General features: G+C 41.9%; 1 protein-coding gene across 1 annotated transcript in view; it reads left to right on the top strand.

Moving 5' to 3' along the window:
- The window catches only part of ITGA9 (integrin subunit alpha 9), a 686,274-nt gene that overhangs the window by 645,473 nt on the left and 27,631 nt on the right, over positions 1-13,170 (top strand). The window contains exon 27 of the mRNA XM_030205631.1: positions 9,155-9,274. Within this exon, the coding sequence (XP_030061491.1) occupies positions 9,155-9,274 (120 nt within the window). The remainder of the gene's footprint in view (positions 1-9,154; positions 9,275-13,170) is intronic.

A 13,170-nucleotide genomic window follows, 5' to 3' on the forward strand; every position in this document is an offset into this window, starting at 1 on the left:
GTAACTTACAAATTAACACAGGCAGCATCCCTCTCCACTCCAATTAACAACCCCCATCAACTATCACCACCAATAGCAGCACAATTAATTCACACTGACACATACAGTGGGACATCTGAGTTTTATGACACTCAGTGGTATACTGAAAATAAGACTTTTGCAGAATCAGTATTTCCCTTAATTATGACTTTAAACTTCATGGCGCCTGCTTCTTTTCTTCAACCCTTGTCATCACTCACCATAGTCCCACTGGGAAGGGTAATGTCTTCTGACTGAAGCTTTTAGTGATGCAGAAACCTTTGCCATCAGGTTTATATTTGTTTAATAAGAAAATAATTTAAGACAGTACAATTCTGTGTGATAGTGTAGATGTGCTGTGCATGGTGATGCCCTGAAATCAGAAACATGTGTTCACATCATTGTTCTGCATTGTATTCTATACTACCTCTTAGTATCATCCATTATCCTTTCCTATAATGTTTTTGGTCTCATGCATTACACCATAGGAGCTAACTTTTCAAAATGATTGGGGGTGCTGAATGAAAGCAACCCAATATTCTCACGCCACCTGCCACCACCAAAAAAGAAATAGTCTTAGACTACATTCACCTTTCTTTTCTTTTTTTAAATATATTTTATTGCAACAGTCAGATAAAACAATAACAAAAGAGCAGTACCAAATCGAAAATGAATGGTGTGCAAAATGAGTCTACTGTCTTAAGTAGTTGCAGGGTACAAGTGTAAAAGCTTGCACCACAGCATTTCTTATCAGCTGTGGGAGACAGTGGGAACTGCTGTGCTGATAGATCCTAAGTTCAAAACAGGCCATTTCTCTCATATTGACAAACCATAGCTGCGGATAGTGGTAGTGAATCTTCTGCCACCCAATAGGACAGAATCAATTTCTTAATGAGCCAAAAGAGCATTATAAAGGAAGTGGCACTACGAGGCCATGATGTCCTGCTCCACCACTTGTTCCTGAATACCCAAAAGTAAAAAGCCATAGTCCCACTCGGGGAAGCACTGGACAACTCATGCCAACACCGACAGTCTTGCCAAACGTGAAACAATATGTTATCAGAATCTCAGAACCTAACAAACAGATCCCTATTCAAACACTTGGCCTTGCAGTCACACATGCAGAACAGAGATAGCCCCTCTTCAAATTCTTCAAAATTTAACCTGAAATCCTAAGAAGTTAGACTCTGCATGCAGCACAATACCAGAAAAACAGAAAGAAGCACATTGCTATACACTGCAAAATAAGACAGCAGATGTAAATTCTCAAATTGGACATATTCTAAACACTAAAATGAAAATAAAATGATTTTTTCTACCTTTGTTGTCTGGTGACTTTGTTTTTCTGATCATGTTGGTCCCGGTCTATCTGTTCTCTTAACTCCGTTTCCAGGGCTTCCTGTCCATTTATTTCTTTATGTTCCTCCGTTCTTCTTCAGTTCTTGCCCTACATCCATAGGTAAAAGCTGGGTCCTCCGCGGACTTGACTGGAGAAGGTATAAAGTGGATCCAGCTTTTCCCCATTTTCTCCATCCATGTGCAGTTTTTCCTCCTCTTATCCCTTTCCCTCATCTCCGTCAGTATGCATCTCCTTCCTCTTTCTTCCCTCCCCTCCTTACATGTCCAGAATTTCTCCCCTCCATCCATGTGCATCTCCTTCCTGTCTTCCCTCTCCTCCATCCATATTCAGCAATTCTCCTCTCTACCCTGCCCTCCCCTCCATGTCCAGCGATTTCTCCTCTCTCCCCTCCCATCCATGTCCAGCAATTTCTCCTCTCTCCCCTACCCTCCCCCATCTATGTCCAATGATGCTTCTCTGCCCTCCCCTCCATGACCATGTGACTTGCCCCAAACCCCACCTGCCCCTCTTTTCCTTCCTGCCGCCCAGCATTTAAAACTTATTTTACCTCAAGTTGCGGCGGCAGTGAAAGCAGCAGGCTTACCTCCAGCCTTCCCTTCCCTCTCAGTGTCCCGCCCTCGTGGAAGCAAGACATTACATCAGAGGAGGGTGGGACACTGAGAGGGCAGGACACTGAGAGGGAAGGGAAGGCTGGAGGCGAGCACCCACAGCACCCACGGAGTCGGCGCCTATGCATTACACCTGTGGTCTCTAATTACTCTCATACCTCACACTGACATTATCATCTTTTGTCTCACCTAGAATCGCACTGAACCCTGGAAAGGGGATGTTAGCGGTATACAAGAATTGATTTGATTTGATTTGATTCATAGTCTTAATTATTTAGAATCAGTAACAGAAAACAATTTTGTGACTTAATTCACAAACTGATTTTCCATTACAGTTCTTCATACTCTGGTAATGACTTTTGTTAAAATAAAGTCCTCCTTCCTGCCCGGATGGTAGAGAAATATTTATGTTGAAATTTCACACTTGAATGTGTGTTCTTGCTACATTCCTGCTGAGGCAGGCCCATCTTTCATCAGCTCTTTATACTGTGCATGAGGAAGAGGTGGAGTGGGCCTGTGGTGGTTTCAGAACTACAGTGGGTTCACTTTCTGAAGAATTACAATGTGGAAAAGATTAATATTATTATTTCATTTTAAATGCTTTCCATGCTACATTGAGATCAGATGCCTCTCCTATGGGAAAGAAAAGCAAGTGGGGAAAGCATGTGGACCATGGGTCATATAATCCCTTCCAAACCCATTATATATATATATATTATATGTGTGTGTGTGTGGGTGTGTGTGGGTGGGTGGGTGAATGTATGTCTGCATTGCCTGTGGGTTGTTGGGTGGGTGGGTATGTATGTAAATGTGAAGGCAGTTTATTGAGTGGTTGGGTAGTAGCAAAGGGGACTTTTTTGGGTGGAGCAGTTGCAGAGGGTATTTTTGGGGACGGGTCAGCTAGCAGGGTGGGGGAGCAGTTGTCAGAGGTAGTTCTTGGAGGAGGACCGGTTATGTTTTGGATGTGAGGACAGTTTGCAGAGCGGTGGGGCAGTTGCAAGGGGTATGTTTTGGGGGTGGTGGCAGTTTGTGTGTTGGCGGGGCAGTTGTAGGAGACCTTTTTGAGGGTGAGGTAGCTGTGCAGTAGTTTTTTGGTGTGGGGCAGTTTGTGGGTGGTGGGACAGTTAGGTTTCGGGTGTGAGGGCAGTTTGCAGGATGATGGGGTAGTTGTGGGGGTCCATAATAGGTGTTGAACATTTTGCAGGGTGGGATAGTTGCAAGGATAGTTTTATGGGGTGGGGCAGTTTGTAGAGGATAGGTTTCTGAGGTGGCACAGTTTGTGAGGTGGTCCAGTAGTTGCAAAGGGACAGATTTTGTGGTTGGAGCATTTTTTGGGGTTGTGGGGCAATTGCTGAGGAGAGTTTAGTGGGTGAGGATAGTAGAGAACAAGGAGAAGCCGTTTCAAAAACGGAATGAACTGTTATGTTTCATTGTTTGTAATTTTGTATTCTACAGCAGCTGGAACTCTTTTTCCCATAAAAATGCACCAGGTCATTTTTTAAGGGACTTATTTCTGTAGAACCAGTGGTCCAATTTTGCCCAATTTTGAACTCAATCTACACAATATTCAAAGTGATTTAAACAGCCTAGAGAGACTCCTGGCCATTTAATTCGCTTGTCCATGGTTAACCATGAATTTTCATCAGCACATAACTAATTACAGCTGCTAAATATTTGTGGTTAGCACCTGAACCAAAACTGGCTAATGTGGGCATTCTAGGAGGTGGAGTTGGAGCCGGTGGTGGGAGGCAGGGCTAGTGGTTGGGAGGTGGGGATAGTGCTGGGCAGACTTATACGGTCTGTGCCAGAGCCGGTGGTGGGAGGCGGGGCTGGTGGTTGGGGGGTGGGGATAGTGCTGGGCAGACTTATACGGTCTGTGCCCTGAAAAAGACAGGTACAAATCAAGGTAAGGTATACACAAAAAATGGCACATGTGAGTTTATCTTGTTGGGCAGACTGGGTGGACCGTGCAGGTCTTTTTCTGCCGTCATCTACTATGTTACTATGTTATTGGGGGGGGGGGGTTACCAGTTTTCCTATGTGCCAAGTTCCATCCCATTCTGGTAAATTTTTAGAGAGTTATTTTGCCCCCGGATAGATAAACAGACACACATTCTCAACCCCTTTTGAATAATTTTTTTCAATTTCAGAGCATGATAATTTTTGTAACCCCTCCAGAAATATATTTTCTCTCTGTTCTGTGTATGTACGTGTTGTGTCTGAAAGGTAACATAACATAAGTATTGCCATACTGGGACAGATCAAAGGTCCATCAAGCCCAGCATCCTGTTTCCATCAGTGGCCAATCAAGGTTACAAGTACCTGGCAAGATCCCAAAACAGTAAATACATTTTGTGCTGCTTGTCCTAGAAATATATCACAAAAAAATATAACACTGAGTGTATAGAGATGAGTAACCTTAAAATAAGAGTTGTTGAAATAACTAGGTGGATTAGAGTCTCATACCTTGCACATGATTATTCACGTCTCACCCAATGGTGGATCACTTGTACATGCTCATTTACTAATCATTGACTCAACCTCCACCGCCCTACAGTTACCATTACATTCAGCCCCGTTAGTTCACAATTATTACGGCTGAATGGTATAAGAAACTTGTGACTTGAAAGCACGTAATGCAAAATATATCATATAATCAGCACTTAGCTTGTGCCGGCTGGCGAACTCTTGCACCCTGACAGGTCCCCGTTTCATTAATCTTTTTCAAGGGGGAGTAACGCCAAATCGAATTTCAGCATCTCTTAGCTTAGCTGTATGTGCTCAACCACTTTGTATTTCTCACTCTGGAAATGGCGATCGCCATTACGGAACAATGTAAGCCACATTGAGCCTGCAAATAGGTGGGAAAATGTGGGATACAAATGCAACAACTGTTTTAATATAGGGTTCAGAGACCCCCAAGAAGGCTGGAGTGACCTTAAATCTGACTCCATCTCTAAATAGCACTAGTACTGGGGTAATCAAGGAGTTGTGAAGTTCTAAAAGGAATTGCCACTAAGAGAGACGTTAGGTCTGAGGAGAAGATACCAGCCTTATGACAAACTGGATTTAGATTACAAGTTATACAATGCAGCAAAAGATAGCCTGATACAGCAAAAGCATTTATACTTACAGCCTCTGATCATTAAGTGAAGTCCACAGAACATCATTTGGGATGAGGAGTTTATTCGCCAAGATACAAGTCAAATCAGTGATTGACAACAGGCATGTACAATCAATTAATTATAGGAATATAATAATCCAGCTGCAAACAGGTGTTAATTAGTTCCTAATCTTTTATAATTTCTTTTACCAATTAAAGGTTTTACAAGGGAAAGCAATTAGGTAATTTGTCAATTCTGCTGGACACATTGGTTTCCCTTGGAGAGAGAGAGTGGCAACCCTTCTCTCTAGCTCAAACCAGGAAATACTCTGATTTTTATAGGTGCCCTCAGGATATGGATAATATGACAGTAGATATACCTGATTGGATCTATGCTAATGTCATGGTTACCACTGATTGGCTCATGCTAATGAGTAGCTTCTATCTTGCTAACATGGTTTTGTCTTTAGCTCGCTTGACCACAAATCTTAAGCAAGACCCTGCATCCAGCTACACCTTTCCTTTCTCACACCATGGCTGACCACAATCCTGCTCACAGGAAAGTCTCCCTCCCCTCTTGGACAGCTAGTTCCCTATTTTCTTTGCACCTGACATGACTCACTCATTTCTCAACTTGTTTTTCTAACTTACATTAGAGAAAATTCCACTTTGTAACAGATACGGCTTCCATCTTGTGCTGAAATCCTCCATTTTGTTTCCATATCTATTGACCTAACTTTTCCTAATTTAGCTTATTTAGGCCTCAATCCAGGCTACAAACTAGGCCATACTTTTCCAGTAAGCTCCCAGTTATGTCAGCCATCAGATTTCTGACTTAGCCAAGGTCTGTAATGGCCTGAGCTCTATGACTGGGCCCGCCACCATTCCAGTGGTGGGGGGGGGGGGGGGGGGGGTCTCTGGCTGTACCATAATTATACACAACAAAAAATAGCGGATCAAATCATGAAAAATGTAAAGAATGAATTGATCATAAATGGAGGACAGAACCTCAACAGGTGACAACATAATCTTGATCTTACATAATAAGATTACATACAATGCCACCATATTCTAATCATAGGTCCCTACCAACCTCCTTCCACAGTGTTCACATGAATTAAATGTGTAAATATATAATACAAAAAAGCAGCCAAAATACAGAGCAAGGCTACTTAGCTTTGTTGTAGCTTCATTGTAGCTCCCTTAGGGGAGGCCCTTAGTTTAAGCATTTTTCATGATTTGATCCGCTATTTTTTGTTGTTGGAAGATTATCAAAGCGAGCGGAGCTTTTGTTCCCATTGTTTTTTTTGTTACTTGGATACAAATGCAACAAATAAATAAATAAATAAGGAATGCCAAGCCAAATGCAAAGCGGAGATAAGGAGGGCAAAAAAGGGCTTTGAAAAAAAGTTAGCGTTAGAAGTGAAAATACATAGTAAATATATTTTTAGATACATTAAAAACAGGAAGCTGGCTAAAGAATCAGTTGGGCTGCTGGACGAAAGTGGTATTAAAGGGGCGATCAGGGAAGACAAAGCCATAGTGGAGAAATTAAATGAATTCTTTGCTTCGGTCTTCACCGAGGAGGATTTGGGAGGGACACCGGTGCCAGAAAGAGTATTTGAAGCAGGCGAGTCAGAGAAACTGAATGAATTCTCTGTAAACTTGGGGGATGTAATGGGTCAGTTCTGCAAACCTAAGAGTAGTAAATCACTAGGACCAGATGGTATTCATCCCAGAGTATTAATAGAACTGAAGAATGAACTTGTAGAGCTACTGTTAGTAATATGCAATCTATCCCAAAAATCAGGTGTGGTACCAGAAGACTGGAGGGTAGCCAATGTTATGCCGATTTTTAAAAAAGGTTCCAGAGGAGATCCGGGAAATTATAGACCGGTGAGTCTGACGTCAGTACCGGGCAAAATGGTAGAGGCTATTATTAAAAAATAAAATTACAGAGCACATACAAAATCATGGGCTGATGAGACAAAGTCAGCACGGATTTAGTGAAGGGAAGTCTTGCCTCACCAATCTACTGCATTTTTTTGAGGGGGTGAACAAACGTGGACAATGGGAGCCGATGGATATTGTATATCTGGATTTTCAGAAGGCATTTGACAAAGTGCCTCATGAAAGACTCCAGAGGAAACTGGAGAGTCATGGGATTGGAAGTAGGGTATGGATTAAGAGCTGGTTGAAAGATAGGAAGCAGAGAGTAGGATTGAATGGTTAGTATTCTCAATGGAGAAGGGTAGTTAGTGGGGTCCCTCAGGGGTCTGTGCTGGGACCGCTGCTTTTTAACATATTTATAAATGACCTAGAGATGGAAGTAACTAGTGAGGTAATTAAATTCCCAGATGACACAAAGTTATTCAGGGTCATCAAGTCGCAGGAGGCTTGTGAAAGATTATAGGAGGACCTCGTGAGACTGGGGCATTGGGTGTCCAAGTGGCAGATGATGTTCAATGTTGACAAGTGCAAAGTGATGCATGTGGGTAAGAGGAACCCAAATTACAGCTATGCCATGCAAGATTCCGCATGGCATAGAAAGGGATCTGGGAGTCATCATTGATAAGATGTTGAAACCTTCTGCTCAGTGTGCTGCGGCGGATAAGAAAGTGCACAGATTGTTGAGTATTATTAAGAAAGGGATGGAAAACAAACACGAGGATGTTATAATGCCATTGTATCGCTCCATGGTGCAACCGCACCTCGAATATTGTGTCCAATTCTGGTCGCCACATCTAAAAAAAGATATAAAGGAATTGGAGAAGGTGAAGAGAAGGGCGACGAAAATGATAAAAGGGATGGAACGACTCCCCTGTGAGGAAAGGCTAAGAAGGTTAGGGCTCTTCAGCTTGGAGAAAAGGCGGCTGAGGGGTGATATGATAGAAGTCTACAAGATAATGAGCGAAGTAGAGCGGACAGATGTGAAGCGTTTGTTTACATTTTCAAACAACAATAGAACCAGGGGACACAAGATGAAGCTAGAATATGGTAGATTTAAAACAAATAGGAGAAAGTTTTTCTTTATTCAGCGTGTAATTGGACTCTGGAACTTGTTGCCGGAGAATGTAGTGACAGCAACTGGCTTTACAGAGTTTAGGGGGGGGGGGGGGGGGGGTGGACAGATTCCTGAGTGAAAGGTCCATTGAACATTATTAAAAATCTTTTTTTGGGGGGTGGGGGGGGGGGAGGGTTGCCGGGTTCTTGAAGCCTGGGTTGGCCGCTGTCAGAGACAGGAAGCTGGGCTTGTTTGTATGCAGTAACTTACACATTACCTACTAGCATTTCATAGATCGAGAGTGGACGTTAGCATGTGCTAACCAAATAATGCAGGCTTGATGTGGAAGCACTTAATACCTCCTAAATAGGAGGCATTAAGTGCACTCACATTAATTTTTTTACAGGTACCATGCTAATGGGAACATCAGTGTAGAACCTTAAAAAAATGTCACTTTAAATGCCGGCTTAGTGTCCTGGAAAGTCCCACGTTAGAACAGGCTAAGCCCAAATTTTAACACACCTTAGTAGATGGGCTCCTTAGATAATTAACCCTTTAAAATATAGTAATGTTTAGATAATTGGGGTCACTCTTAAGCTGCCAATGTTTCTTTCTATATTTTCAGCAAACACTGTACATGCAGAATGTCCCTTTGCCTTAGGTTATTTTGCTTTATAATCAAATCATGTAACATCTGCTCTGTATTTTTCACTAGTTATTCAAATGAAATCATTTGAAAGATATAAAGATAAATAGTGTTTGAATGAGGGAATAGGGTTAGCAATATTCAAATGTTGCTGTGATATATATATATATATATATATATATATATATATATATATATATATATATATATATATATATATATATAAGTGTGCATATTAATAACACTATAGAATATGCAGTAAAAATTTCATAACTTTCATAGAATTATTTGTGTAGGAGTGAGGATGAAGCAGGAGCAGGACTTGCCAGTATGAAAGCCACTAAGCTCTGCTCAGTGCCCAGCAGCTTTTGGAAGCGAAGTCTTTGTAAAAGATCTCTTTGTACTTGCTTTGTAGGTGGTCTTTGAGGCCTTGCACAATCAGGAACCTCGTGGTTACGTTGTTGGGTGGATCATTGCCATCAGTTTGCTGGTGGGAATTCTCATTTTTCTGTTGCTGGCCGTGCTGTTGTGGAAGGTAAGCTACCGGATCACTTGGTGTACTATGAACTCAGAGCAAAAATTGATCCTCTGTAAGCATGTGCTCTGTTTGAAGATTAGTATATGTACAGTAGATCAGCCCATCATATATCATTGGATGTTTTATTTTCATTTGTATAAACTGTGTAGCTGGATGAAAATATCATAAAATAAATACGCTATTTAGGGATATATTAGGATTGACCCTAATTATTACTGGGATAGGTTTTGGGCAAATCTTACATCTTGCATTTTTTTTTACATGGACCAGATATTTCATTGAATTCCACAGGAAGAGCAGTAGTACTGCGTTAGGGTGCAAAGCCATTATAGGGCACAGCCTAGTTGGATGTGCCAAACATAAGGCATGGTCCTGTCAAGGAGATATGCTAGGATATAGCCACCCCCTAGTAGGGGAAGGAAGCTGCTTTGAGAAAGCTAAAGAATAAGAAAAATATATACCAATAAGCAGTGGTTCTCAGATCTGTCCTGAGGATGTACCAAGCAGTCAGATTCTCAGGATGTCCATACGAAATCTGCAAGAGGCAGATTAGAGGGACTTACTTTCCATACAAATCCATCTTACGCATAGAAATTGTAGATATCTTTTTTGGTGCTCCCCCTATAATAGGTTTGAGAACCACTGTTCCAAAGTGCTCCTCTGTTTCACAGTGTGTTCATACTTTATGTGGTATTTGTGCAATCATATTTTGATACCAGAGAAAGGATCAATAGAAATAACATCTTGGCTGTTTTGAATTCATTTGGGTTTCTCAGGAATCGGGCTGGAAAGCATCCTGAGTTCCATTGAGAAGCATAAAAACTGATGTATAACTTTTTGCCAAAAGATTGAATACATGTGGCCTTTCTCATCCTTGAGTCATCAGTGGATGCCTTTGAAATGCTGTGATCTATAAATTCTTTCTGTTTAAACAATAATGGCCTTCTATTGATATTTTTGGCATAAAGGCATACAGTGGTATTTGGCTCTGTCTTAGTATAATCTCTGATCAGAAAAGTAGTTTGGTGACTGGAAACTGCAATAAAAATTTTATAATACATTTTAAGTGAACTTTGTAGCTTTTAACTGTTTTGGCCAGGGTCACTTCTGTCTGTTAAAGTTCCAGGGCGAAAAGCCTAAATAAATATTTTTGGTACTAGAAATAATATTAATAGGGTAGTATTGACACTTTTCTTTTTGTTAAATACATAATTATCCACAGAGCACTGATAATGTTTTTCAGTGATGAGACTTACAGAAGCATTTTTATATTTTACACGCACAGGTTATGATACAGGACCAGGTTCATCAAGGCCTTTTTCTGTCAAAAAAAATATAAGACCTTAAATGATTCTGGTTTATTAAGGCCGTATACAAGCTTAATTTAATAATTAAATACCTGTGGGCCCAATACCCAAAGCCATTTAGCCAGATAACAGCAGCCATTTCCCTGGATGAATTGCTTAACCGTGGGTAATATGATGGGGGCGGAACGGGAAGTTTTCTGATTACTGGTGATATTGAACCCACTATCTGGATAACTATTTAGAAAAAGATAGATCAGAAAAAGTACTGTCCAGACTTTATCTGGATAGCCAGGCAGATAGCAGACTGAATGGCACCACTATCCAGATGGTGGCGGCACTTGGCACTCTACACAGATATTCAGTTTATTTTACTCCCATGCAGTGGCATTCCTAGGGGCGCTGACCGCCCCCCGGGTGCAGCGCCCCCCCCCCCCGGAACAGCGCACCCCCCCCCCCGTGAAAGAACCCCCCCCCCCCGGGTGCATGCTGCTGGAGGGAGGGGGTGCCGCGCGCCTGTCGGCTCTTCGTTTCCATGCTCCCTCTGCCCCGGAACAGGAAGTAACCTGTTCCGGGGCAGAAGGAGCATGAAAACGAAGAGCCGACAGGCACGCGGCATTCCCCCAGCGGTGTGCACCCGGGGCGGACCATCCCCCCTTGGTACGCCACTGCTCCCATGGCCAGCGTTGCAGCGGCTGAGTATTGATCCATGTGTTTATATGATTATAGGATTGAAATTTCACCAAAAAATCTTTTTGAATGCAATCATATAAAACCCAGAGAACAATGTTGTAAAAGTGGATTGCAGATATTGTGAAAATAATACCCCAACTTTATCATGATTTGAAAAACAAAACAAAACAAAACTATTTAAGTGTGCAAGAAGTAGAAATTTTCCATTAACGCCCTCCAGTCTACCCATAAACCTGCCTATAAACCCCTACTTACCTGTACTAGCCCATCTGTGCACTTCTGTTCCAGGCTGGCGTGAGGCTAGGCCAGAGCTATGTACCCCGCCCTCCCTCTCCATTTCCTCTAAGCCCATTGTGCTGCAGTTAAAATCTGTTTATAATTGCTGAGAAAAATAGAATAGCTAGCTGCACCCAGTCCTCGTCTGTCAGTTTATAAGGTGGATATCAAGGTTTCTGGCATCTACTGAATACATCATGGATGCATCCAGCTACTGAGAAGCTAATTTTGGGAGTTTATTTTATTTTATTTTTTTTAACTAGTAACTAGTCAGGAAAGGGTAGTGCAATACTTTTGTTGGGGCAAGGAAAGAGTCCCAACCCCCCCCCCCCCCCACACACACACACACATACCTCATTCCACCGTCTATAAACACAGTACTTGCACCTGCCTAGATGTTTTGCCTGTACTTTTCCGGTCATGGAAGCTGTCCTTAACAAGCTGCTCAGCTGTACTACTTTGACAATCACGAGCTGGCAGCATCATCCTGCCATGCTCATTGATACAGCTGAGCATAATGAAGTTCACGCCTGGAACAAGTTGGTTCAGCAGTGGTAAAGTCGAAGGACCGGGTCTATAATGAGAGAGGTTGGGGGAATTATATGTATGCAGTGGTTGACCCTGAAAAGAAAGACTGGGAAAGTGAAATACTCTAGTGCTGCCAACAGTGATCCAAAGGCTTCAGGGACTATTCCCACTGGCTGAATTTACATGTTTTGACATACCATAGGCTGAAGAACCCACAACTTGGTCTTTGAGGGCTGCATTCATTTCAGGTTTTCAGGATTTCCACAATGTATATACATTAGATCTATTTGCAGCCAGTGGAAGAAACGAATGCAAATAGATCTCATACATATTCATTGTGGAAATCCTGGAAACCAAACCGGGTTATGACCATCGAGGACCAGGCTTGGTATGGTTCTGTACTCACTGTGGTGTAGTTCCTTCAGCTGGCCTGGTAGAATTTTTATCAGCAGCCTTCCAGCTCTGACTCATATACTCTGTACTAGTGAGCTAATGGAAGAGTCTCAATAATGGACACAGCGCTGCATAACCCTGGCAGCGCTATAGAAATGCTAAGTAGTAGTAGTAGTACAAAGTACAAAATGCGAGAGAACTATGTATTCATGCAGGTGACAAGGAAACACTCATAGTAATCTCCATTGTTCTGCCTGTGGATTGTCTACAGATATCCACAGACATCAGCAGCCTTTTAGCATCTGCACTATACAAAGGATATCTAGATTATTTTGATCAGCTTACTCATTTCTCTCATCATGCCGCTTTGTCACAGATACCTTTGATTGTAACATTTCTTGGTTTCACAGGAATAGTTTGTTGGGTTTTTGTGGGTTTTTTTTTTTTTGTTTGGTTTGGTGAGTTTTTTTTTGGGTGGGCGGGGGTCTGTATTTTTTTGTTTTGTTGTTTGGTAAATATGGTTCTCCTTATTCTGTACTCTGATTTCTGTCTGGTCTTCTCAGCTCCTGTCCACATTTACACTGATTGTTTAGGAAATTTGATCCTTTATTTGATTTTGGTGAAAAATGCTGCCAAAATAGCTGCCAGGTTCTTGTGGGACCTCTGTGCACATGCCTTTCTTGTATTACTTTATTTCCC

This window comes from Microcaecilia unicolor, chromosome 1 (genome assembly GCF_901765095.1).
Source record: "Microcaecilia unicolor chromosome 1, aMicUni1.1, whole genome shotgun sequence".
In the NCBI taxonomy this organism is placed as follows: domain Eukaryota; kingdom Metazoa; phylum Chordata; class Amphibia; order Gymnophiona; family Siphonopidae; genus Microcaecilia; species Microcaecilia unicolor.